This window comes from Oncorhynchus kisutch, linkage group LG8 (genome assembly GCF_002021735.2).
Source record: "Oncorhynchus kisutch isolate 150728-3 linkage group LG8, Okis_V2, whole genome shotgun sequence".
NCBI lineage: Eukaryota > Metazoa > Chordata > Actinopteri > Salmoniformes > Salmonidae > Oncorhynchus > Oncorhynchus kisutch.
The window spans coordinates 39,784,047-39,811,635 of record NC_034181.2 but is presented as its reverse complement, the minus strand read 5'-3'; the positions used below and the strand labels follow the sequence as shown (position 1 = coordinate 39,811,635).

Genomic DNA, 27,589 nt, shown 5'->3' with positions numbered 1-27,589 from the left:
ATTATGCCACCTGCAAGCTACTTATGACGGCTCAAGGGAATAATCTTCTGTTCATACTTATCTACCAAAATGTCTAAAGAAAGGGAAGGTATTACAGTCTAGAATGTAGATATAGAGCAAAAAAAATAGAATGTGATTAAACTATTTTGTGAGCTCAAACCCCAAATGGTAGTTACCAATCAAGAGACAGATGGTACAAAGTAATTTTATTTCAACCCCACTATCTTCTCTGGACACAAGCGAAGCAGTACATTTTAGATAAAACATTTAGTCATTTAGCAGGTGCTCTTACCCAGAGCGACTTACAATTGGTGCATTCAACTAAGGTAGACCACACATGTGTATAACAATTGAAAGAAAAATCTAAATAGCCGCTATATGCAAAATCAGGGGCTCGGATGGTCTTTACTGAGCGGCGGCTGCAATAGAGAGGCAGGCGAGGGGGCATCCCGATGAGCCTTTGTCGACGAGGAAATAGACCGCCAATGCCCTCTGTCCTATTGTTGAAGTTATTATGTGACTTATTAAGCACATTTTCACTCCTAAACTTATTTAGCCTTGCCATAACAAAGGGGTTGAATACTTATTGCCTCAAGACATTTCAGGTTTTCATTTGTCATTCATTTGTAAACATTAAAAAAAAAAATCCACTTTGACATTATGGGGTATAGTGGTTATGCCAGGGACAACACAATCTACATTTGATCCATTTTAAATTCAGGCTGTAACACAACAGAATGTGGAAAAAGCAAAGGGGTATGAAGACACTGTACATACCCCAACCAGATGCCATGGATTACAGGCAAGGCGTCAATACAGGACTAAGATTTAATTCTACTATGTCGGCTCTGACATTCTACAGATGTGGCAGTACTTGCAAACTATCATGGATTACAAAGTGAAACCCAGCCGCGAGCTGCCCAGTGACACAAGCCTACCAGATGAGCTAAATACCTTCTATGCTAGCTTTGAGGCAAGCAACACTGAACCATGCATGAGCACCAGCTGTTCCAGACGAATGTGTGATCTCGCTCTCCATAGCCGATGTGAGTAAAACCTTTAAACAGGATAACATTCGCAAGGCCGCGGGGCCAGACAGAATACCAGGACATGTACTTAGATCATACACTGACCAGCTGGCAAGTGTCTTCACTGATATTTTCAACCTATCCCTGACCCGGTCTGCAAACCCAACTTTTTCAAGCCGACCACCATAGTCCCCATGCCCAATAACGCCAACGTTACCTGCCTAAATCCCTTGCCCCGTAGCATTCACATTTATAGCCATGAAATGCTTTGAAAGGTTGGTCAAATCAAATCAAACTTTATTTGCCACATGCGCTGAATACAACAAGTGTAGACTTTAACGTGAAATGCATACTTACAAGCCCTTAACCAACAGTGCAGTTCAAAAATAAGAAAATATTTACAACACCATCATCCCAGACACCCTGGACCCACTCCAATTCGCATACCGCCTCAACAGATCCACAGATGACGCAGTCTCTTTTACACTCCACACTGGCCTCACCCACCTGGACAAAAGGAATACCTTTGTAAGAATGCTGTTTATTGACTATAGCTCAGCATTTAACACCATAGTCCCTTCCAAGCTCATCACCAAGCTCAGGACCCTGGTACTGAACATCTCCCACTGCAACTGGATCCTGGACTTCCTGACAGGACACCCCCTGGCGGTGAGGGTAGGCAACAACACATCCGCCATGCTTACCATCAACATGAAGCCCCTCAGGGGTGTGTGCTTAGTCCTCTCCTGTACTCTCTGTTCACCCATGACTGTGTGGCCACGCACAACTCCAACATCATCAAGTTTGCTGACTGCAAGACGGGAGGTCTGATCACCGTCGACAATGAGGCAGTCTTTAAGGGAGGAGGTCAGAGACCTGGCATTGTGGTGCCAGGACAACAACGTCACACTCAACGCCAGCAAGATAAAATAGCTGATTGTGGACTACAGGAAATGGAGGGTCGAACAGGTCGAGAGCTTCAGGTTCCTCAGTGTCAACATCACTAAAGAACTATCATAGTCCACACACATTAACACAGTCATGAAGAGGGCATGGCAACGCCTCTTCCACCTCAGGAGGCTGAAAAGATTAGTCAAGGGCCTTCAGATCCTCAAAAGGTTCTAAAGCTGGCCCATTGAGAGAATCTTGACTAGCTGCATCACCTCTTGTTACATCAAATGCAAGGAACTGGATTGTGTTTACAGCATGAGTGGTCTCAAGTACAGTACCAGTCAAACATTTGGACACACCTAGTCATTCAAGGGTTTTTCTTTATTTTGACTATTTCTACATTGTAGAATAATAGTGAAGACATCAAAACTATGAAATAACAAATGGAATCATGTAGTAACCAAAATAGTGTGGGAACTACACATGCCGAAATAATCTGTTCACCTTCTCTGGGTCTCAAATTTGGACTCATCAGACTAAAGGACAGATTTCCACCGGTCTAATGTCCATTGTTCGTGTTTCTTGGCTCAAGCAAGTCTCTTCTTATTATTGGTGTCATTTAGTAGTGGTTTCTTTGCAGCAATTCGACCACGAAGGCCTGATTCAGTCTCCTCTGAAGGGTTGATGTTGAGATGTGTCCAGTTACTTGAACTCTGTGAAGCATTTATTTGGGCTGCAATTCCTGAGGCTTTAACTTTAATGAACTTATCCTCTGCAGCAGAGGTAACTCTGGGTCTTCCTTTCCTGTGGCAGTCCTCATGAGAGCCAGTTTCATCATTGCACTTTATGGTTTTTGCGACTGCACTTGGGGAAACTTTCAAAGTTCTTGAAATGTTCCAGATTAACTGACCTTCATGTCTGAAATGAATGATGGACTGTTGTTTCTCTTTGCTTATTTGAGCTGTTCTTGCCATAATATGGACTTGGTCTTTACCAAATAGGGCAATATTCTGTGTACCACCCCTACCTTGTCACAACACAACTGATTGACTCAAACGCATTAAGAAGGAAAGAAATTCCACAAATTAACTTTTAACAACTGCACACCTGTTAATTGAATGCATTCCAGGTGACTACCTCATGAAGCTGGTTGAGAGAATGCCAAGACTGTGAAAAGATGTCATGAAGGCAAAGGGCTACTTTGAAGAATCCTCAAATATAACATATATTTTTTATTTGTTTGGTCCATATGTGTTATTTCATAGTTTTGATGTCTTCACTATTATTCTACAATGTAGAAAATAGTCAAAATAAAGAAAACATTTGAATGAGTAGGTGTGTCCAAACTTATGACTGGTACTATTGATGCGCTTGTTTTGAGATCAAAGCGAGAGCTTCATGTAGCCAAGTGTGCACATTCTGTTCATGTCCTTTGCTAGTTAGTGAGTTATTAGCCCAGTTATAGATCATTTTAGTCAGCAATAGGGGAGTGATATTTTTTTTCTCCTAGAGGGGCAGTGTTGTATTTTGAGACATGCTTGAACAAACTAAGTAGCCAATAGGCAGAGGATAGCATCATTTGTCTGATTCTCTGTAATAATAGCATAGAAAAAATAATACATTTTATTTTGTAAAGTGGTTTCTTGCATCAAACAACACAACAACATTTCCAATGAACTCCTTGCCTGAAGGACAGGTGGATAACAGGTTAATGTCAAGCCCTGCATATTTTCTTCAAAGGTTTCATGGAATTTAGGCCTACATTGAACACCACACATTGGCTGCTACTGTAGGCTGAATGAGAACAGCTATTTCCCATTAAAATGTTATGGTATGCCATTGCTTTTGATTGTAGGTCACTCTGGTATGCCTACATTATGATCAAGTAGCCTACATGGCCACTGTTAAAACTGTAACATAAAGCGGGTACAGCCTCAGTGTTCACAGTAAACGCATGCTGGAAGTTGCACAGAATTTTCACATTGTTAAAGTTTGCTCTCAGTAGACTTGAAATCCGCTGTGCCGGTACATCCTTGGGGCCGAGATACCTTCCATCCAGGACCTCTATACCAGGCGTTGTCAGAGAAAGGCCCAAAATATTGTCAGACTCCAGCCACCCAAGCCATAGACGGTTCACGGTTCTGCTACCGCACAGCAAGCAGTATTAGCGCATTAAGTCTAGAACCAACAGAACCCTGAACAGCTTCTACCCACAAGCCATAAGATTGCTAAACAAGACTGCTAAATAGCTAATAAAATGGCTCCCCCGGACTACCTGCATTGATCCTTTTATGCACAAACACTGGACACTCACACATACTTACACTGACACCACAACACACTACATACGCCCACACACATAACATGCACACACATACATACTGACACCACACACACTTTCACACTCAGCATATACTCTACGGTCTATTATCTATCCTGTTGACTAGTTCACTTTACCCCTACCTATAAGTATATAGCTATCTCAATTACCTCATACCCCTGCACATCAACTCAGTACTGGTACTCCCTGTATATAGCTGTGCTATTTTTACTCAAGATTTTTGTTATTCACTCTGTATTTATGCCTTGTGTCATATCAATTTTATATATTTATCTTAACTCTGCATTGTTGGAAAAGGACATGAAAGTAAACAATTCACTTTTAGTCTACACCTGTTGTTTTTGAAACATGTGACTTTTCTTTTTGAGTGAATTGTGCAATACATTTTCTACTCTGAAAATTAGGATTTTCACACACAATACCTCCATCTGCTGGCAAGACAGATGAACAACTGGCAGACATCTTCTTTGCGCCTGCATTTCAAAGACCAACCACAGAGGACAGGCCTACCACATAAAAATGGATTTTTCTTCCATGTATATTTAATCTCTCGTGGATAGACTACCTAAACTACCAAAGTACAACATTATTAATGATTCCATAACTTTTTATGGTTAGTTACTCATAGCAAAATTCTTGAAATGACAGAGGTTGGGAATCTCCATAGAGATAGAGGACTCATCTTTGTATCTGTGCCATTATAGCGTCTGTGACAGCATGGGCAGCACCATTGAGGCGATCTCCATTTTGATGTAGCACATTTTCTTCTTCACAATTGGCTGATCCCTCCTGATTACCAGGGTTGGACATAACTCCAACAGGGTCACCAGGAGGCATTAGACAATGAAGTTGGAAGTCCCACCCAGTTGACTACATTATAATGGTGGAAGCCCTCAATGGTGCTGTCCATGCTAATATGGCCTTTTGGCCACTAGAGGACTCTATCATTCTCTATGGGAATCTCATTATTTGTGATACAGGCTAAAGTAGTACAGTGCCTTAATCACGAAGGTACTGACTATAAGTGTTTGTTCCTGTAGGCTACTGTTTAAAAAAATACAGCTCACTCCACACAAGTTCACTCCACACCCACACAAATTATTTGCCTGGTATAACTTAAGGAACTGAATTGAAATTCACTCCATGAATTGAAAATGACTAATAGTTTTCAACAAGGATTTTTCAGTTGGGTGAGGTAGGGCTGTAGCAGAGATCTCAGGCTCCGAACGCACACAGCCTTCTGCTCCGTGATCTCCTCCAGTTTATGAACGTAACGCCCTAAAGTCCTGAAGAATAGAGAGGGACCGGTGAGACAGACAGGGAAGGAAGTTGGATCAACAAATGGTAGACAGTCATGGAGAGCACTACTCTCAAACCAAGTGTCCCATTCAGCAACAATAATGGTAATTGCAATGAATCTAATGAATTCAATCCATGATTTACGAGCTAGTATATTTAATACCTGTATATACAAGGTGCTGAGTTCTCACCACGTCAGGCTGTTGGCACAGCAATGTCCCCTCTCTACGACACATAGACTCTATCTGCTTCAACTGCTCCCAATGGGTCTGGACAACACACCACCTGACGAACACAGAAGGGAGAAATGGAGAGAAAGAGAGAGATAGAGAGAGAAGGAAAGAGGAAGAGATGGCAAGGGATAGAGCCAGGATGAGTAAGGAACCATAAACCTACACATTGTTCATGATACATAACAGATAGACTTGAACTTACTGGGCATGCTCCAGGGCTTCCCGAGTAGAGAAGGAGAGGGTGGCTGGGGGTCCAACGTGCTTTAACAGACCGTTTGGAACGTCTGGACTGCTTGAACCGCTGAGACGGCATGGGGTGTGGCGATTAGGAGGACTGTTTGAACTGGGCGACTGAGATTGGTCCTGCAAAATGTTAAATTGCACGTGGTTGTTCATTTGTTGGAGAATTTGTACACTAGGGATGGAGGAGTTGGGTGTATCCTGAAATGTGTGTTTAGTCGCGATGGGAGGCTTATGTGTATGCTGTGGTACATGGGTGGAAGGAAAAGGGTGTGATGTTTGTGTGTTGGGCCGGACTGGGCCTTGGGAGCACTTGGTTGTGTGTGTATTGGATACAGTGAGGTTGTGTGGTGAGTGGAAGTGTGGAGAAGGGCCAGGGGGACAGGTAGAGTCAGGAGCCTAGGACCTCCCTCCCTAACTGGGCTGGGGTTTTCAGGATTCCTCTTTGGTCTTGGACAGACACCAAGGAGACCACAGGGGCAGATGGTTTGGTCATAGCTGGACAGAACAGACAACACAAGAGAATTACAGCAACATTTGACAATTTCTTCTTTTTTTTTTACACGCAATCCCCTAACAAAACCGCAATTCTCACAAATGAACAATGTCAATGAGAAGATGCCAATTATTTACAGAGATATTAAGTAAACAATGCGGGGGGGAAAAAATCATTGCACAAGCTTGTGTATGTGACTCACCCATTCTCCACAGAGGAGCAGCGTCCATCTTGGATCTCCTCTGATCCATGTGGCCTTCACCACTCTTTCCATCTATCACTAGAGTGGGTACTAGAGACTGGCCACCGTCCACCACCCCTTTTCCCTTTCCACCTTCATTAGGCAGGAGGGAGGGGGAGTAGGTTCTGTGTGGTACCTGCTGGCAGAGGAAGGAGTCTGTGGCTGCAAGCCTGTCTACTTGAAGCAAGGAAAGTGAGAGGGGGTCCATGGTGCATCTAGATGAATCGCCCGAGGACTCACAGTGTGGTGGTGAAGAAGGGGGCATTTGAGCCACAACTCCAGAATTATTTTGGCTCTCAGGGGGAAGCCTTTTGGTTCCAACCTCTGCTCCCCTCCCCGTCTGCACAAAGGACAGAAGGGGGGTGGCAGGGTCTATAAGACGTAGCAGCTCAGCACCTGGTAGCGCTGTCCTCTTTCTGGGGCTCAGTGGTACTCCCTGCTGGCAGGGGCAAATGGGGACATTTTGGAAGTGTAGGCACAGGCCACTGGAGCTCTGGTTGATGTGCTTGGACTCCACGGACAGGTCGTTGAGCTTGGCTGGGGGCGGGGGTGGAGAGAGGGGCCTCTCGGCCGGAGCGTGGTGGCTGCAGTGTCGGTAAAAGCTGTCGTTGTCACTGTTGCTGTCTGTGGAGCCGCGGGTGAAGTCATTAACGGCAACCTCTCCTTCCTCCTCTGTGCTCCATTCAGCCCCCAGCAGCATGTCCTCTTCTCCTCTCTCCTTGTGTTCCCCTGCCCACCCCCTCCTCTCAAATGCCCCACGGAGGCCAGATGTTAACCGTTCCTCCTCCCCAAGACGCAACACAGCCCCTGTCCACCTGCCGCCCTCTTCTGACTCGACCACTCTACACTCTGGCCATGCCCATCTCCCTCTCCTCTCCTCCTCCTTGTGTGACCCCCATTCGTCCCCACTCCCACTCGCTCTCTCCACTCCTCCTCCTCCTGTCCCTCTGTCATCCAGTCTGCTGATGGTAGACAGTACTGATCCAGCCCCGGGGACGAGACACTTGAGGATGTGCTCTCCACTACCATCATTATCATCATCATTATCGCCATTGTGGCAGTGGCTCTGAGACGTGTTGTTAGAGAGGTGACTCTGTCCCCTCCCATTTGCCTCCACTGTGACCCCTGCGGTCCCTTCCCCCCGGAGCGGGAGGTGGTCTCCCCCAGCCCCAGCAGTGGCCCTGTACCCAGCCAGCAGCTCCTCCACACCGCGGCAGACAGATGGAGAGGCAGGCAGAGGCTGCTGGAGCCACTGCATCTGCTGCAGCTGCTGGTGGTATCTTCTCAAATGCCTCTCTCTTTCCTTCTCGCTCTCCAGCTCCCTTGGCGTCTCAGTTTCTCTCTCCCTTTCCCATTCTGTACTAGTCCTCCTATCTCTCTCCCTGACCTCTCCCAATTCTCTCTGTCCCTCAGCCGTCTTCTCTCTCTCCCTCTCCCCCACAATTCGGTCCTGCTCTATCCATCTCCTGCCCTCTCCCTCTCCTTTACTCGTAGTAGTCCTCTGCCTCTCTGCTCCTCTGAGGCAGGAAGCAGCAGCTGCCCTCTTACCTATGGCCATCTGGCTTGTAGTGGCTCTTCCTTCACTGGGTATTTCCCAAAGGGTTGTCCTCCCCTCTCCCATTCGCTGTCTCGTCACCCAAGCCACCCCATGGTCCTGTTCCGTGTTGGAATCATCTGTCTTCTCACGTTCCTTTCTGTGCCCTTTCTTTTCCACCTCCCTCTCTCCCACTCCCTCCCTCCTCCTGCGCCTCCAAAGCCCCCGGCCCAGTGAGCCCCTCACCGGTGTGGTGTGCTCCAAACAGAGGTCTTCTCTCCCCCTCCCAAAGCCCTCCCCCGCCCCCTGGCCCTTTGGTGTGGAGCAGAGCAGAGCTCCCCCTGGGGCTAACCTCCTAGCAGGGGTGCTAGTCACATTTGGGGCCTCCCTGTGTCCCCCCAACTTCACCCCTTTTGGGGGACTTTTCCCCCTGCTGGCACTAGTACCAATGCTGCTAGTCTGATCATGTTCCGGGGATGGGGACGGGGTGACTGTGGGCCGTCTTCTCCCCCCTCCCCCCCTCAGCTCCTTCACCCTGTAGAGCCAATAGGACATGATATATCACAGGCCAATGTCACTGACCAATTAAACAATGACGTCAAAACTGTTGAGTCGGAGTGTGTGCTCTCATATGACCTACATAATACGCAACACTCACCGGTCAGCGTATCTCAGCGTATTGAGTGTGTGTTTGGTTGCTAGGTGACCGGGGGAAACGTTTGCAATCATACATGTCTTTGAATCACCAACAAAGGAGTCCTTCAAAACCTATACAGACAACAAGGTAAACAGAGTTTGAACAAAGTGGTACTGACCCAAATTCTATCATTCCCTGTGGACAACACAGTCGAAGCACAAACCTGGTGTGGAGTTGCTCAGATGTGTTGTTGAGAGTTGAACCCGTGAACGTTTGCAATGTGTGTGTGAGATTCTTTACCTGCGTGAGCTTGCTCTGTCTGAACGGTGTGTGTGACTGCTCTTGGTCCAGAGAACGGATACATTCTTTCAGCTGAAACAAATAGGATACATGTTAACAGCAATCCCGTTTTATGTGTGTGTGAAAATGAACAATAAAGTATTGTATTGTATCCTGTTGTGTGTGTGTTGCGCTCACTGCCAGTAGACTCTGGTTGATCTCTGCCCCCTCCATGCGACTCAGTCTGTCTGGGTCTCTGGAGTCTGCTGCTCTCTCACTCCCAGCCAGATCCACAAATGACATCCTACACAACACAGTGTGGGACACATCTGGTCCGATTACTTTTAATTTAATGTCACATAAACTATGTTACAAAGCTACTGAATTGCGCACACACACACACACACACACACACACACACACACACACACACACACACACACACACACACACACACACACACACACACACACACACACACACACACACACACACACACACACACACACACACACACACACACACACACACACTGTGTACTGTAGCTAATCATACATAAAATAACACATTCAATCTCAGGTATATTGCTGAATATGTGTTATATTTGAGATTATAAACTGTGTCTGCAAACTCCATATACCTGTTTGATCATTTTCTATATATCACTCTCAAAACAAAAATATGGAAATGAGTTTTGCTACCTGGAACTAATTTGGTCCACTTTGTCCTATAAGTTATTATAACGTGACACTGACCTGCCAGTGGCCCGATGGCCAGAGTCTCTGAGCTGTATCTGGAGCAGAGCGTGGGAGCGGGACGACACAGGGTTGACTCCACTTACCCCCTGGGTGCGCTCCCCTGTACCCCACAAGATCACCTGGAGGGCGGAGAGAGGAGAAGGTGGGGAGGATGAATGAGGAGGGGTGGAGGCAGGAGAAGGTGGGGAGGATGAATGAGGAGGGGTGGAGGCAGGAGAAGGTGGGGAGGATGAATGAGGAGGGGTGGAGGCAGGAGAAGGTGGGGAGGAGGAATGAGGAGGGGTGGAGGCAGGAGAAGGTGGGGAGGATGAATGAGGAGGGGTGGAGGCAGGAGAAGGTGGGGAGGATGAATGAGGTGGGGAGGATGAATGAGGAGGGGTGGAGGCAGGAGAAGGTGGGGAGGATGAATGAGGAGGGGTGGAGGTAGGAGAAGGTGGGGAGGATGAATGAGGAGGGGTGGAGGCAGGAGAAGGTGGGGAGGATGAATGAGGAGGGGTGGAGGTAGGAGAAGGTGGGGAGGATGAATGAGGAGGGGTGGAGTTAGGAGAAGGTGGGGAGGATGAATGAGGAGGGGTGGAGGTAGGAGAAGGTGGGGGAGGATGAATGAGGAGGGGTGGAGGCAGGAGAAGGTGGGGAGGATGAATGAGGAGGGGTGGAGGTAGGAGAAGGTGGGGAGGATGAATGAGGAGGGGTGGAGGCAGGAGAAGGTGGGGAGGATGAATGAGGAGGGGTGGAGGCAGGAGAAGGTGGGGAGGATGAATGAGGTGGGGAGGATGAATGAGGAGGGGTGGAGGTAGGAGAAGGTGGGGAGGATGAATGAGGAGGGGTGGAGGTAGGAGAAGGTGGGGAGGATGAATGAGGAGGGGTGGAGGTAGGAGAAGGTGGGGAGGATGAATGAGGGGTGGAGGTAGGAGAAGGTGGGGAGGATGAATGAGGAGGGGTGGAGGTAGGAGAAGGTGGGGAGGATGAATGAGGAGGGGTGGAGGTAGGCGAAGGTGGGGAGGATGAATGAGGAGGGGTGGAGGTAGGAGAAGGTGGGGAGGATGAATGAGGAGGGGTGGAGGCAGGAGAAGGTGGGGAGGATGAATGAGGAGGGGTGGAGGCAGGAGAAGGTGGGGAGGATGAATGAGGGGTGGAGGTAGGAGAAGGTGGGGAGGATGAATGAGGAGGGGTGGAGGTAGGAGAAGGTGGGGAGGATGAATGAGGAGGGGTGGAGGCAGGAGAAGGTGGGGAGGATGAATGAGGAGGGGTGGAGGTAGGAGAAGGTGGGGAGGATGAATGAGGAGGGGTGGAGGCAGGAGAAGCGATGAAAGGAGGATGGAATGAAGAAGGGAAATAAATCAAAACAGCAAGACAGGGAGGTATAACAGACGAGAATAGGAAGAATGAGAAGAGAGGAATACAAGTCTCACCTCTAGCAATGAGTTGACAGACTCCACTTTGACCTCTCTTAGCCCTGCTATCTGAACCACTTGGTGCCCATCCTCCCTTGCAAACAAGCTGCATAGAGAAGACACAGATATCATTATAAAGATACCAATCAGAGGTTTACTGGTTCACTTATTTCCTGAGTGGTTCATTGAGTGGTTCACTGAGTAGTTCACTGGTTCCGTGGTTCGTTGAGTGGTTCACTGAGTGGTTGTGGTTCAACTGGTTCACTGGCTCAATGTTATTATGAAGGAACCAATCAGAGATCATGGTTATGACCATGTCATTGTGAAGGGACTAGAGGTCGATCGATTAATCGGCCAATTAATTAGGTCCGATTTCAAGTTTTCATAACAATCGGTAATCTGCATTTTTGGACGCCGATTATGGCTGATTACATTGCACTCCATGAGGAGACTGCGTGGCAGGCTGACCACGTGTTACGCGAGTGCAGCAAGGAGCGAAGGTAAGTTGCTAGCTAGCATTAAACTTATCGTATAAAAAACAATCAATCTTCACATAATCAATAGTTAACTACACATGGTTGATGATATTACTAGGTTAACTAGCTTGTCCTGCGTTGCATATAATCAATGCGGTGCCTGTTAATTTATCATCGAATCACAGCCTACTTCGCCAATGTCACGACTTCTCCCGAAGTCGGCTCCTCTCCTTGTTCGGTCGGTGTTCTGCGGTCGACGTCACCGGTCTTCTAGCCATCATCGATCTATTTTTCATGTTCCATTTGTTTTGTCTGTTTTTTTCAACCTAATTGGGATCAGGTTGAAAAATCATAATCGGTTGACCTCGAGAATGGACCAATCAGAGAGCAGGGTTATGTTCAGTGATGCATCATAATTCCTATAATAACTACAACCTAAAACTTCTTAACTGGGAATATTGAAGAACTGGGAATATTGAACCACCAGCTTTTCATATGTTCTCATGTTCTGAGCAAGGAACTTAAACATTAGCTTTTTTAAATGGCACATATTCTACTTTTACTTTCTTCTCCAACCCTGTGTTTTTGCATTATTTAAACCAAATTGAGCATGTTTCATTATTTATTTGAGACTTAATAGATTTTATTTATGTATTATATGAAGTTAAAATAAGTGTTCATTGTTCATTCAGTATTGTTGTAATTGTCATTATTACATATATATATATATAAAAAATGGTCCTACAATAATTGGGATAAGGTTGAAAAATCATAATTGGTCGACCTCGAGAATGGACCAATCAGAGAGCAGGGTTATGTTCAGTGATGTAGTCAATTTACTAAACCTCGAGTGCGAGTCGAGTCCCAAGCCTCAAGTGTTCGAGTCAGAGTCCAAGTTAGAGTGTTACATTATGAAATATTTTCTGAAAACAAAGTCACAACTACTGGTCGAGATAAGTCAGTCCTGAACTTGAGTACATACACAATCACACACGCACCGTTTTCTACGGTCCAACAAGTCGTAGAGCTGGCCACAGTAGATCTCAAAGAAGCTGACATAGACATGGGATGTGACTGCAGAGTTGCCACAGTCCTGGGTGGAGTGCAGCTGGGTAAATATGTCCCTGGCAGCCAGAGCGTATAGCCCCTGTCTCTGAGGAGGACAACCCAGCATGGTGTGTGTCTTCCCTGCTCCCGTCTGGCCGTATGCAAAACAAGTGGCCTTGCCTCTGCCAACGTACATACAGACAGAACTAGGTCACACAATATCCCATTACAAATCAAATCTAATTTTATGTGTCACATGCTTCGTAAACAACAGGTGTAGACTAACAGTGAAATTCTTACTTACGGGGCCCTTCCCAACAACGTAGAGAGAAAAAAATAGAGAAATAGTCGAAGAAACAGAAAAATAGACAAATAATAACACAATCAGTACTGAGTCGATGCGCAGGGGTACGAGGTAATTTAGATAGATATGTACAGTTGAAGTCTGAAGTTTACATACACCTCAGCCAAATACATTTAATCACAGTTTTTCACAATTCCTGACATTTAGTCCTAGTAAAAATTCCCTGTCTTAGGTCAGTTAGGATCACCACATTATTTTAAGAATTTCAAATGTCAGAATAATAGTAGAGAGAATTATTTATTTCAGCTTTTATTTCTTTCATCATTTTCCCAGTGGGTCAGAAGTTTACATACACTCCATTAGTATTTGGTAGCATTGCCTTTAAATGGTTTAACTTGAGTCAAACGTTACGGGCAGCCTTCCGCAAGCTTCCTACAATAAGTTTGGTGAATTTTGGCCTATTCTTCCTGACAGAGCTGGTGTAACGGAGTCAGGTTTGTAGGCCTCCTTGCTTGTACCTGTTTTAACATTTTCTATAGGATTGAGTACAGGGCTTTGTGATGGCCACTCCAATACCTTGACTTTGTTGTCCTTTTGCCATTTTGCCACAACTTTGGAAGTATGCTTCGGGTCATTGTCCATTTGGAAGACCCATTTGCGACCAAGCTTTAATTTCCTGACTGATGTCTTGAGATGTTGCTTCAATATATCCAAATCATTTTCCTGCCTCATGATGCCATCTATTTTGTGAAGTGCACCAGTCCCACCTGCAGCAAAGCACCCCCACAACATGATGCTACCACCCCTGTGCTTCACTGTTGGGATGGTGTTCTTTGGCTTGCAAGCATCCCCCTTTTACCTCCAAACATAACAATGGTCATTATGGCCAAACAGTTCTATTTTTCAGACCAGAAGACATTCCTCCAAAAAGTACGATCTTTGTCCCCAAAACATAGTCTGTCTTTTTTTTAAATGGCGGTTTTGGAGCAGTGGCTTTTTCCTTGCTGAGGGGCCTTTCAGGTTATGTCGATATAGGACTCGTTTTACTGTGGATATAGATACTTTGTACCTGTTTCCTCCAGCATCTTCACAAGGTCCTTTGCTGTTGTTCTGGGATTGATTTGCACTTTTCGCACCAAAGTACATTCATCTCTAGGAGACAGAACGTGTCTCCTTCCTGAGTGGTATGATGGCTGCGTGGTGTTTATACTTGCGTACTATTGTTTGTACAGATGAACAGGGTACCTTCAGGCATTTGGAAATTGCTCCCAAGGATGAACCAGACTTGTGGAGGTCTACAATAATTTTTCTGAGGTCTTGGCTGATTTCTTTTGATTTTCCCATGATGTCAAAGCAAAGAGGCACTGAGTTTGAAGGTAGGGCTTGAAATACATCCACAGGTACACCTCCAATTGACTCAAATTATGTAAATTAGACTATCAGAAGCTTCTAAAGCCATGACATAATTTTCTGGAATTTTGCAAGCTGTTTAAAGGCACAGTCAACTTAGTGTATGTAAACCTCTGACCAACTGGAATGGAGATACAGTGAATTATAAGTGAAATAATCTGTCTGTATTGTCGGAAAAAATACTTGTGTCATGCACACAGTAGATGTCCTAACCGACTTGCTATAGTCGGTTAGGACATCTACTTTTGCTATAACAAAACTATAGTTTGTTAAAAAAGAACAACAACCAACAACCTCCGACTTCAACTGTACACGTAGGTCAGAATAAAGGGACTAGGCAACGGGATAGATAATAAACAGTAACCTCAGCGTATGTGACGAGTCAAAAGAGATTATTGCAAAAAGGGTCAGTGCAGATATTATAGGTAGATATTGCTTAACTATTTAACTAACTATTAGCAGTCTTATAGCCAGGGGGTAGAAGCTGTTCAGGGTCCTGTTGGTTCCAGACTTGGTCATAGGTACTACTTGCCGTGTGGTAGCAGAGAAAACAGTCTGTGACTTGGATGGCTGAAGTCTTTGACAATTTTTAGGGCCTTCCTCTAACACCGCCTGGTATAGAGTTGCTGGATGGCAGGGAGCTCGGCCCCAGTGGTGTACTCAGGGTTCTTACAGACAGTGACAAGTCATATTCAAGGACCATTCATTTTGTATTAGTTCATATTATGCAACTGTTTCTAGTCGCCAACAGATGGCAGTATATCGCCACAATCTCATGAAAGAAAAATATTAATTTACTACATACATAGGCGGTAAGTCAGTGCTGATGATTTTGTCATTTGAATAGCAGAGTTTGGGGACATGCTACTGGTGAACACACATTTCCTATTCACATTACTACACAACTCCAGCTTAATGACTGGGTGGGCTGTGTGAGGGAAACGGAACGGCCACCAGAAAGGGCATGAGCACGGCTGCCGCTTGATAAGGCGGAATATAGCCGGCGCCCTGTGAATGAAAAGCTCTGGGTGTTGTTGCAGAGAAAAAGTCACCTAATGTAGAACTGGCACCAGTGCAGGATGCAGCGTTGTGTCTTTCCCCCTTCATGTGGCTCTTCAGGGCCGATTCACCCAGTCTGACGCATTTATTTGCACCTTACATGGTGTGGGTTGGTTGGGTCCAGTGATGTAGTGGTAAAAAAAGGTGAGTAGACTGCTTAGCAAAAATATAAAACGCAACATGTAATGTGTTGGTCCCATGTTTCATGAGCTGAAATAAAAAGAGCCCATAAGTGTTCCATATGCACAAAAGCCAGGTTTGAATCTACATTTTTCCGGCAGTTTAGCTATCGATGTGATGTTTGGCGGCACCTAATCAGTCAGTTCTGTATCTACCTGGCTGAGTGGCAGTGAGGGTGGAATGAGCGAGCTCGCCTGGCAACCACAGCACGAAACACGTGAGGCAATAAAACTCAGTAGTCTGCATGGAAATTAATTTGCAAGTCCAATACATTATCTGTTCTCCTCTCATTTTAATTCAAGTACATTTCAAGTACCAACCTGAGAAAATGTCTGCTTTTTAAGGTATTCCAGTACTTGAATTTCAGAGTGCAAAATTCAAGTACTTTAAGAACATCAAGCAATTTGTGAAAACCCTGTGTCCTGGGCGTACGCACTACCCTCTGTAGCGCCTTGCGTTCAGATGCCAAGCAGTTGCCGTACCAAGTGGTGATGCAGCAGCCAGTCACGATGCAGCCAGTCAAGATGCAGCCAGTAAAGATATTTTCTGCCTCCTGAGGGGGAAGAGGCGTCGCCATGCCCTCTTCACGACTGTGTTAACACCGACAGACCTTCCTTATTGGAGTCCCTCTCCGTTTTCTTTTGTTTAGAACCCAATGAACACAACACAAGGTTCCTTACCCGTTGAGGACATGCTGTATCAGCGGAAAGGCTGTTTTCAGGTACACATCCACATTGGAGCTCTCTTCCCCAAACACCTCATCATAATTAAACCTGTGCTGTGGAGGGGACCAGAGAAGAGTGCAGACACACACACAGATCAACACTGTGTTACAAGGAACAGGGGGCCTGAAGCTATATGAATTATATTTATGTACCTTAACTTGGGTTGCAAAGGGTAGGATACTTTACAGGAACTTTACAGAAATGTTCCATGGGAAGTTAAGCCCTGGAATTTAGGGAATTTTGCTTAAATTCACCCTAAAAAGTTAGCTTATAACAGTTTAGGATAGACATAAGGCAATTCTAGGTCTTGTGGCATATTTGGATAAACTATCCCCAATTCAATGGAATTGCAACCCTCTGCATGCACAGTGCATTCTTCCATCACATGTGCAGCTGATTCCCAAGATCTTGCTCACTAATGAGATGCTATTGTGCCCACACTATTGCACTGTCTGAGCCAAGGACTACATGCTTTCTGGTAAGTTTTGATTACAATACTGGGTGGGGTGAATATATTTTATTTGACATACATGATTTTTTGTTAACTAGTAAATAGTAGCCTACAGTAAAGTGTGTTTAAATCATTTCTAACTTGTTAACAATTTCTGCTAGTTAGTTTTTCTACCATGTGGGTTTTAGCTGGCTTGAGCCTGCTAACTGAGGAGTGTTAATTCACCTGTTTCCATACGTGTTTCATTTTAACACATTTATCTTACAAAGGAGTTGTTTAATCTAACTGCTTAACTATTTATCTGTACATGGAATTGTATTAGTTTTTTTAAACGTATTTTTTTCTAACCTTTACAGGAAAATGCCACGGGCACTATCTGATGTGTGGAGACATTTCACTCTAGCTGATGTAGAAGGGAAAGCTGTGTACATTTGCAAATACTGTGCCAAATCATATGTGAAGAATGCAACAAAGAATTATCTGGCCAAGTGCATAAGGTTCCCTCAGCGCTCACAACAAGCAACCTCTGACAAAAGTCCCTCTACTTCTATTCAAGGTGAAAATTATGAATCAGACACCTTATCGATGGCAACGGCTCATGGTCCTCCTGGAATCAGAAGTTTTTTTTGACTCAATGGAAGAACGTAGTCAGAGAAATGCTGATGAATGTCTTGCTCGAGCTGTGTATGCAACTGGTTCACCTCTGATGCTCACAGGCAATGTGTATTGGAAGAGATTTCTGAATGTTCTATTTTACAAGAGCACAGACACAAGGGACAACAGACACACCAGTCTCTACATTGCAGATGAGCTGAAGGCAGTCATCAATGACCTTGGACCACAGAAGGTATTTGCGCTGGTGACAGACAATGCTGCGAACATGAAGGCTGCTTGGTCTAAAGTGGAGGAGTCCTACCCTTACATCACACCCATTGTCTGTGCTGCTCATGCATTGAATCTACTCCTCAAAGATATCATGGCACTGAAAACAATGGAAACACTCTACAAGAGAGCCAAGGAAATGGTTAGGTATGTGAAGGGTCATCAAGTTATAGCAGCAATCTACCTCACCAAGCAAAGTGAGACGAATAAGAGCACCACATTGAAGCTGCCCAGCAACACATGTTGGGGTGGTGTTGTCATCATGTTTGACAGTCTCCTGGAGGGGAAGGAGTCTCTCCAAGAAATGGCCATATCACAGTCTGCCGATATGGACAGCCCCATCAAGAGGATCCTCCTGGATGATGTATTTTGGGAAAGTGGTAAGCAGCCTGAAACTCCTGAAACCTATAGCAATAGCCATTGCACGGGTTGAGCGAGACAATGCCATCCTGTCTGATGTTCAGACTCTGCTTGCAGATGTAAGAGAAGAAATCTGTACTGCCCTGCCCACTTCACTGTTGCTCCAAGCAGAGGAAACTGCATTTCTGAAATACATCAAAAAGCCTGAAGACTTCTGCCTGAAGCCCATACACGCTGCAGCGTACATGTTGGACCCCAAGTATGCTGGCAAGAGCATCCTGTCTGGTGCAGAGATCAACAAGGCCTATGGTGTCACCACTACCGTGTCTCGCCACCTTGGCCTGGATGAGGGCAAGGTTATTGGCAGTCTGGTGAAGTACACTTCCAAGCAAGGGCTTTGGGATGGAGATGCAATATGGCAGTCGTGCCAACAAATCTCATCAGCCACCTGGTGGAAGGGACTTAGTGGATCTGAGGCTCTTTCCCCTGTTGCCTCCATCATCCTCCAAATCCCACCAACATCAGCCGCCTCCGACTGGTGCTTGTTTGGGAACACACACACCAAAGCACACAACAGGCTGACCAATACAAGGGTTGAAAAATTGGTGGCATTCCGAGCAAATTTGAGGCTTTTTTTTTTTTACAACAAGCCATCCTAAACAAGGTTGAGGCCTCAGAGTCTGATGTTCAAGAGGTGGACATTGAGGAGGTCCAGGGAGAAGACATGAAAGCCTGAGACGAAGACAACCAAATGCTTTAGTTTCTTGAATATCATTTTACAGATTTATGTTGCAAATGTTTTTGGGAGATGCAATGGATCATTGCTGATCATTCAATATTCCCTTTCTTTTGTTGTTCAGTGAAATCATCCATGTGAAAAGTCAACTCTTTTAATTAAAGTTCAATTCGTAACTAAATTGTTTTTTAAATTTATACTGGAAGGATTGAATCATTTGCAATTACCTCTACTTATGATAAGGCAAAAGGTTTATGTTTCTGTTTCCATATGATATGGTAAATATATCCAATGCAAAATACATCTATATTTAAATGGTATTCATATTAATTTGCATATATTTCCGTTAATTCCCATATATTCCAGTTAATTCCCACAGAGAGTTTCCACCTCTGAATATTCCCCAAAATGTGCAACCCTGGCCTTGTACACAGTACATCCAAACATACAGATATAGGATCTTAATTTGATCACTCTTTTGTTGCTGAGAATTTTCCTGCACGGCAGGAAATGCAAGCTTGTAGTGTATTTGCGTTTTAAAAAGGCTTCTAAAGTTTGTAATTTCTGAAATTGAGACTTGACTTACCCTAACAAAAAATGTATCAATGTAAATGAACTATTATCCACATAATAATTCACATTTCCTGTTGTTCCAGGATAATTTTTCTGCTGTAGCAAACTGGCCCAAATTTAAGATCCTACATCTGTATAATATACAAACATACATAATGTCTCCTTTATTGTACCTATATACTGTATATTCACGGTCTGTACTGTATACATTGCTATATTCAAGTCTTGCTAGACTCTGTCCTCTGTGACTGTGTGATGTAGCCTCTGAGTGTACTGTACATTAGAGTTCTGCTACCCAACCCGAGCCCGACAGGCCCCGACATTATACATTGGGTTACGGCCACGTAGGGCCTTTTTTTCATCAATAACCAGGTTATGGGTAGGGCTCGGTATTACTAAATTGATCAATAAAATGTTGAAGATGAGCCATTTGCGCGTGCTCTGCTGCGCAGTACAGTCATATCTGACTAAGATCATAACGTGGCGTCAGAAGTGCTTCAACCTTGTCAAATTTAAGACTGGAGAGATTATTTCGCCAAAATTATAATTCTCATTGAGTTTTGTCGGAATTTAGAGTCACGAAAAGTAGATAACAGCTCTCTCATGTCTCTTCATTGAACAGAGCAGCCCAAGCGGAGCCGTTGCTATGGATACTCACAGAGTCAGAGCACCATGAGCAGAGCGCATGCAGAGTGTGCTGCACACAGGGAGTGAGTGAGAAAGAGGAGCAGCTAATGGATTTACTAACAGGGGAGGTTATTTCTGGTTTTGGGCAGGGCTATGGTGTCACCACTACCGTGTCTCTCACTCACTCCCTGTGTGCAGCCCTGCCCAAAACCAGAAATAACCTCCCCTGTTAGTAAATCCATTAGCTGCTCCTCTTTCTCACTCACTCCCTGTGTGCAGCACACTCTGCATGCGCTCTGCTCATGGTGCTCTGACTCTGTGAGTATCCATAGCAACGGCTCCGCTTGGGCTGCTCTGTTCAATGAAGAGACATGAGAGAGCTGTTATCTACTTTTCGTGACTCTAAATTCCGACAAAACTCAATGAGAATTATAATTTTGGCGAAATAATCTCTCCAGTCTTAAATTTGACAAGGTTGAAGCACTTCTGACGCCTTAAATTTAGCAGAAGCAATCGGGCCTGGGTAGGGTAGGGCCTGAGCGTCACCAGCATGGGTAGAAGCTTGACTTTAAATTCATGCCTGTGCAGGGCTCTACTGGACCTGGTACCTACTTGGAGTATGTACTGGGTCAGGTCCACTGCCTCTTTGCTCTCATGGACCACCACAGAATCTCCATCATGAGCTGTGACCACGTCTGCCTCCCCTCTCCTGTTCTCAGCATTGGTCAGGGGCCTCTTCCTCACACACACACTGATCCTCTGCTCACCTGCCTCCCTACAACACACACACAAGCACAAATTACAGGTATTTTGAACAACAGTATAATTAATAAGAGAGAGTTACCTTTTCCAGCTAACCAAGTGTGAGGGGCAGTTATTTGTAGAATGAAAAGAAGTAGGAAAACAGATGAAGGGAGAGACAGCAGCAGACCAGAGACGACCAGCCTAGTGACCCATACACTATCAACAACAGCATTATACACAATTGAAACATAATACAACTTACTTTCTGGTTGACACCGGGCCACTCAGGGGCAGACCATAGTTGCAGCCAATAGTTCTCCTCGATGTGTACATGTATGTGGGCTCATCCGTCCTCCTGGATGTCCCATCCGTCCTCCTGGATGTCCCATCCGCCTCCCGGCGCACCTCAGGTCTTGGCCCGCTGCCGATGGTCGTCCCCTCCTTGTAAATGCAGACGCCCTGACGCTGGGTCACTTTGCTGTTGCTCCTGTGCACTGTGGACCGTCTGACAGTCTGCTTGTGAGGACAGCTACGCATCGGCGTCCCACTGATCTGGGTTTTGTGTATGGGTGACCCTCTGCTGAGGTCGCAGCGTGGTTGGGGTTTAACCCCTGTGTTCGGGCTCGGGAAGGGGTGGACACCAGCCCCCCTGTGACTGTCATAGTCACTGAGCCATCCGCGTTTGGGCTCGCTCGACCTACCATCACCATCAAAATCTAGCTGCCTGCATGCGGGGACTTTGCTGCCCGAAGTGAAAGTCTTTCTTGTTATCACAACTCTATCGTCATCGTGGCCCCCATGGTCCTCCTCTTCCTCTTCCTCTTCCTCCAGAGACTTGACCAGCTGTACCAGATGGAACAGCCGGGCACGGTCCCCCATGCTGTGGACCCCCACGCTCGAGTAGTCGCCCATGGTGAGCAAAGACAGGTGTCCAGCGCGTCTCAGTCCCATGGCGGTAAAACAAGGGTAGTGACGCTGAAGCCCGACCTCGCGCAGGCACTCGTATAGGCATGATGTCATCGCCTCAACTGGTTCCTTCTCACCTCTGGCATGTGTGCGCAATCCCTGTAAGGGAATGAGCGGTGGTCATTCCATTTGGTTAATGTTGGAGCGGGCTGTCCCCAAGGCGGCACAACCAAATAGACCTTCAGTAGCCTTGTCTACAAATGTATAAACCGGTGGCACATTAGAAGACAACTCCCTTGCTTACACCTTGCCTTCCTCCGTGCTTTTTGTTGATGAATGATAGCCTACTCTTGTGGCTGGGTGTGCTGCATGCTTTGGTGCTGAAACTTGACACTGCTGACGGTGGCACTATGTCACACATTGCAGTGTAGCAAATATGATAAATATAGATGAGCCAACAGAACAACAGCTGTCATAGCTTTACAGTTATGTTGACAGCTGCAGTGTTCTGGCAGTTGTGAAAGACCATGTCATGAAAACTCTTGAATTTGGAATAGGAATTCACTGGGATATTGTTGAGGACCCAGGGGAGGAAAATGCTGTAAACATTTAAATAATAATTTTGTCTCTCACCTCACCTGGCTGTAGTTTTTACAAAGCAAGGTGAGGTGCCAAGCAAGTAGGTTAGTCCAAAAGTGCCCACATCACTCACCAATGTTCGAACTTCGAAGTTAGTCTCCTCTTCGGGAAGATTAACTGACCAAACGAGCTCTCTGTCTCGTGTATCAACGCTAAGAATCTAACATACCGGTATGCACTACATTTTTAAACAGTGGAAATCTCCTTCCCACTGTTTCCATACACAAAAAGCATCTCCATAACGACGGTTTGAGTTAGCGCATTTCTTCCCGCTGTAAACTTAGACCAATGAGCATTCTGCTGCTGCATGTGCATTAAGTTGAGAAAGGCAGAAATGACAGAATTAGTTTGCTTTGTGCGCCGGCTGCTGGCGAATCGGAATATTCCATTTACGCACGGCGCGCTGCACTCACATGGCTCCTCGCGTTTTGTCTGCTGATCATTAGCTGTGGGCCAAAAGCTATGCGATAGTTAACTTTATTCTTTTTTTTGTATGGAAGACTAAGTTGCTTTCAAAAACATCTAAAAACAGAGCCCTTTTGCCGTGACATTGTGTATCGCAATGCCGTGACCCGGATTCGAACCGGGGTTGCTGCGGCCACAACGCAGAGTACTAACCACTATACGATCACGGCGAGCTACCAGGGCTTGCCCCTAGACGGGAGAAATTGGGATTTGTAGTGACGTTGATAATAAACTGGCTAATTGTTGAGTTGTGTAGCGTATTTTAGATTTTATGTTTACCTTTATTTACCTAGGCAAGTCAATTAAAAACAAATTCTTGTTTACAATGATGGCCTACCAAAAGGCAAAATAACTCCTGTGGGGACGGGGGGGGGACGGGGGGGACGGGGGGGGGGGGGGGGGGTCTGGGATTATAAATACAAATATTTTTTAAATAAATGACATATAAATATAGGTCTAAACACACATCACGACAAGAGAGACAACACAACACTACATAAAGAGAGATCTAAGAAAACAACATAGCAAGGCAGCAACACATGACAACACAGCATGGTAGCAACACAACATGACAACAACATGGTAGCAGCACAAAACATGGTACATTATTGGGCCCAGACAACAGCACAAAGGACAGGAGGGTAGAGACAACAACAAAAAACATCACGCAAAGCAGCCACAACTGTCTGTAAGAGTGTCCATGATTGAGTCTTTGAATGAAGAGATTGAGATAAAACTCCAGTTTGAGTGTTTGTTGCGGCTCGTTCCAGTCGCTAGCTGCAGCGAACTGAAAAGAGGAGCGACCCAGGGATGTGTGCTTTGGGGACCTTTAACAGAATGTGACTGGCATAACGGGTGTTGTATGTGGGGGATGAGGGCTGCAGTAGATCTCTCAGTTAGGGGGGAGTGAGGCCTAAGAGGGTTTTATAAATAAGCATCAACCAGTGTGTCTTGCACGGGTGTTGTATGTGGAGGATGAGGGCTGCAGTAGATCTCTCAGATAGGGGGGAGTGAGGCCTAAGAGGGTTTTATAAATAAGCATCAACCAGTGTGTCTTGCAACAGGAATACAGAGATGACCAGTTTACAGAGGAGTATAGAGTGCAGTGATGCGTCCTATAAGGAGCATTGGTGGCAAATCTGATGGCCGAATGGTAAAGAACATCTAGCCGCTCGAGAGCACCCTTACCTGCTGATCTATAAATTATGTCTCCGTAATCTAGCATGGGTAGGATGGTCATCTGAATCAGGGTTAGTTTGGCAGCTGGGGTGAAAGAGGAGCGATTACGATAGAGGAAACCAAGTCAAGATTTAACCTTAGCCTACAGATTTGATATTTGCTGAGAAGGACAATGCACCGTCTAGCCATACTCCCAAGTACTTGTATGAGGTGACAACCTCAAGCTCTAAACCCTCAGAGGTAGTAATCACAATGTTGGGGGGAGGGTCATTCTTATCAAACCACATTACTTTTATTTTGGAGGTGTTCAGGGACAGGGACATACAGGGAACCACTGCTCCTGCCATCTTAAATTATGTCACCGAGTAGGCTGATACCCCTTTAATGGACCCAAGGGCCATAGGTAAGGCTGTACATTGCAATATGAATGTCAATACGCACAATGGGGTGATATCTGACAGTGGAAGTTCCATAATATGATGAACTACCATGCTAATATTTTTGTAAACTCTTCAGAATCGTAATCTGTGGGTGTCATCGAGTAGCCTCATACCCCAATTTATGGATCCGAGATCCATATACAGGAGATAAGGGTGTATAGTGCATAGAAGTATAACCCCCAATGCAATTCTAACGGTCAGGAGTTTTAAGAAATATGTCATTGATTTAGAGATCAACCCTGATGTGATATGTTTTCAAGAAACATGGCTTAGACCACATCTTGATTGTATTATTCCTGGTTATTGATTAATCAGATCTGATAGATTGGACAGGGTGGTGAGTGTGCTAAGGGAAGGTCTTGAATATCATAATATAACTGTCTCATATGAATGAGTGGTGGTGGGAATCTACAGTGCAGGTAGTAATATTAAGTTACAACATTTTCACAACCCTAGTCATCAACTATCTGTAGCAATGTTTGATGAAATATCAGGAGAATTGGGCTCTAGCGAGATATGGTATGGCAACTTTAATACACATAGTAGTTCATGGGGAAGCACACATACAGATGCTGATAGTACTATTGTGGAAGATATGATGGAAACCAGCATTAGTATGTCTTAACGATGGATGTGGTACAAGAGTCGATGTTGTTAGAGGGGTTACTGTTATGGGTGTAAGATGGCACAGTGATGCCATCTGTTGGTAAATGTTCATTACTGCAACTCTTGTGTTTTACCGGGGTGCTTGAGATACTCGGATGTGTTGTGATGTACTGAACAAGACTGGTTACTCGCATCAATGCCTCTGTCTCGTCATTTAACATTCAAACATGGTGTCAGAGTCGGATAACTAACCATGCTTTCCGCAAATTAGAGTCACCTGCTCTGGTTTACAAACAAATGCTTATTTGTGTAAAATTTCGCCCGTAATTGCCCTTAAGCTAGTGTGAGTTTGCTAGTTAGCTTCAGTTTGTTGGCACCGGTTAGACATGGCAGCGAACATTCCCCCTCTCGCCGTTATGAAGCTCAGCGGGGATTGGAGCACGAACTGGGATACGTTTAGAGGTGAATGGGAGGACTATGCGCTAGCAACGGGACTTCTGGAAAAGGAAGATGAGGTAGTGGCTGCCACTTTGAGGACTATAATGGGAACTGAATGCCGACACGTATGCAAACACAACCTGAACCTAACAGCAGCACAGCAAGGTAACGCTATAGCTATTCTTGATGCTCTTGAACATTACTTTACGCCAGCAAAGATCGTCATCTACGAGCGTTATGTTTTCGGTCGTTGCAAACAGGAGGACGGGGAGTCCATTGACAGCTTTGTCACTAGGTTAAGGGAAAAGGCAGCTACATGTGACTATGGTGCTTTAAGAGATGAACTGATCAGAGATACGATTGTGCTTGGCATAACTGATGAGGGCACCCGCAGACGTTTGCTGAGAGAACGTGACCTGACGCTGGCCTTGGCAGTGGAGATATGCCGTGCAGCAGAGCTTACTGATATATGGATGAGGTCCATGGAGCTAGAAAGGCAACATACGGACAATGTCAATGCTACATTCAGGCAGCCAGTAAAGAAATTCCCCTTTGCCACAGCTAATGCTAATACTACAGCCAACTCTGCAGTAGACAACCCCAATACATGCCGATATTGTGGCATTTCTCATGGACGAGGAAAAGAACACTGCCCAGCCTATGGAAAAATATGCAAATCCTGTGGTACAGCTAATCACTTCGCAAGGGTCTGCATGAAAAGCAAGAGAAAGGAGGGTAAAGTGCACTCCATGGAAACAAACACAGATGAAGGGAACGACAGCACAGAGGATGTATATGCTAGCGAGTGCATAGGGGCAGTGAGGGCAAAAGGACAAAAGGACAAAAGTGGTTTGTCACTCTGCTACTTAATAATAAACCACAGCAATGCCAGCTAGATTCAGGGGCCACATGCAACGTTATGAGCCTTAAAGACAAAAGGAGGCTCGCGCCCAGAGACAAACTCACACAGAGTAGCACCAAGCTGAAACTGTATTCAGGCCAGTTCATGACCTCTTTAGGCCTGTTTGTGACAGAGTGTGTTTTACGTGGCCAGAAATACACCCTTGAGTTTGAAATAGTTGAGGCTAGTCAACAGCCATTACTGTCAGGTTCTACATGCGAGCGCCTTGGATTATTAACTTCACCATCCCAGCTGATCTTAACATTATAGACAAAGTCCAGGCTGGGCCCCTGAGCAAGGAGACACTCCTAAGCAAGTACCATGATGTCTTCAACGCACCGGTCGAGTCAGTTCCTGGGGAAGTCCACTTTGAGTTGGATGCAGCAATCCAGCCTGTCCAGTGTGCACCCCGCAATGTACCAGTGGCCATGAAAGCAGCTACGAAGGCTCAGCTTGACAAATACGAAGCAGATGGCCACATCATATCCGTCACCGAGCCTACGGACTGGATAAGTAATATGGTTATCGTCAAGAAAACAGACAAGCTACGGATATGCATTGATCCTAAACACCTCAACCGGGCTCTGCGACGTTCACATTACAATATGCCCACGTTGGAGGATGTTCTTTACAAGCTCCCAAAGGCCAGAGTCATCACGCTCGTGGATGCCAGAGATGCCTTTCTGCAGTGCAAGCTCGACGAGCCCAGCAGCTACATGACCACCTTTTGGACACCCTGGGGCAGAAAGAGGTGGTTGAAGCTTCCGTTTGGTGTCTCCGTGGCTCCAGAGGTGTATCAGCGGAAACAGCATGAGCTGTTGATGGGACTCAGTGGCGTGGAACCCATAGCAGATGACATTCTCGTAGTGGGCTGTGGGGACAGTGATGAGGAGGCAGAATGTGACCATGACGCCAAGCTGCTGGCCCTGATGGTCAGATGCAGACAGGTCAAGCTAAGGCTAAGCATAAAAAAGCTTCAGTTTAAAGTGCCAGAGGTCCGCTTTCATGGGCACATCTTGTCCTCCACCAGATTGAAGGCGGATCCTGAAAAAGTGAAGGCTGTCTTGGAA

General features: G+C 45.6%; 1 protein-coding gene and 1 non-coding gene across 3 annotated transcripts; both read right to left on the bottom strand.

Moving 5' to 3' along the window:
- Nucleotides 1-5,412: 5,412 nt before the first annotated feature.
- Nucleotides 5,413-22,741, bottom strand: LOC109895685 (kinesin-like protein KIF24). 2 transcript variants are annotated; one of them, XM_020489585.2, is made up of 13 exons: nt 21,208-22,741; nt 20,814-20,976; nt 16,528-16,625; nt 12,846-13,076; nt 11,390-11,477; nt 9,975-10,096; nt 9,418-9,523; nt 9,241-9,312; nt 8,962-9,071; nt 6,731-8,838; nt 5,995-6,530; nt 5,723-5,844; nt 5,413-5,546 (listed from the first exon to the last, which is right to left on the bottom strand). In XM_020489585.2, exons 1-11 carry the CDS (start codon nt 21,963-21,965, stop codon nt 6,424-6,426), a joined length of 3,963 nt encoding a protein of 1,320 aa, XP_020345174.2. In that variant the 5' UTR covers nt 21,966-22,741; the 3' UTR covers nt 5,413-5,546; nt 5,723-5,844; nt 5,995-6,423. The 2 variants fall into 2 exon arrangements, with proteins under 2 accessions (XP_020345174.2, XP_020345175.2); XM_020489586.2 differs by having other exon boundaries at nt 5,751-5,844.
- Nucleotides 22,742-23,053: 312 nt separating this feature from the next.
- Nucleotides 23,054-23,125, bottom strand: trnah-gug (transfer RNA histidin (anticodon GUG)). The gene has a single exon. It is a non-coding gene; the product is annotated as a tRNA-His (tRNA).
- Nucleotides 23,126-27,589: the final 4,464 nt, after the last annotated feature.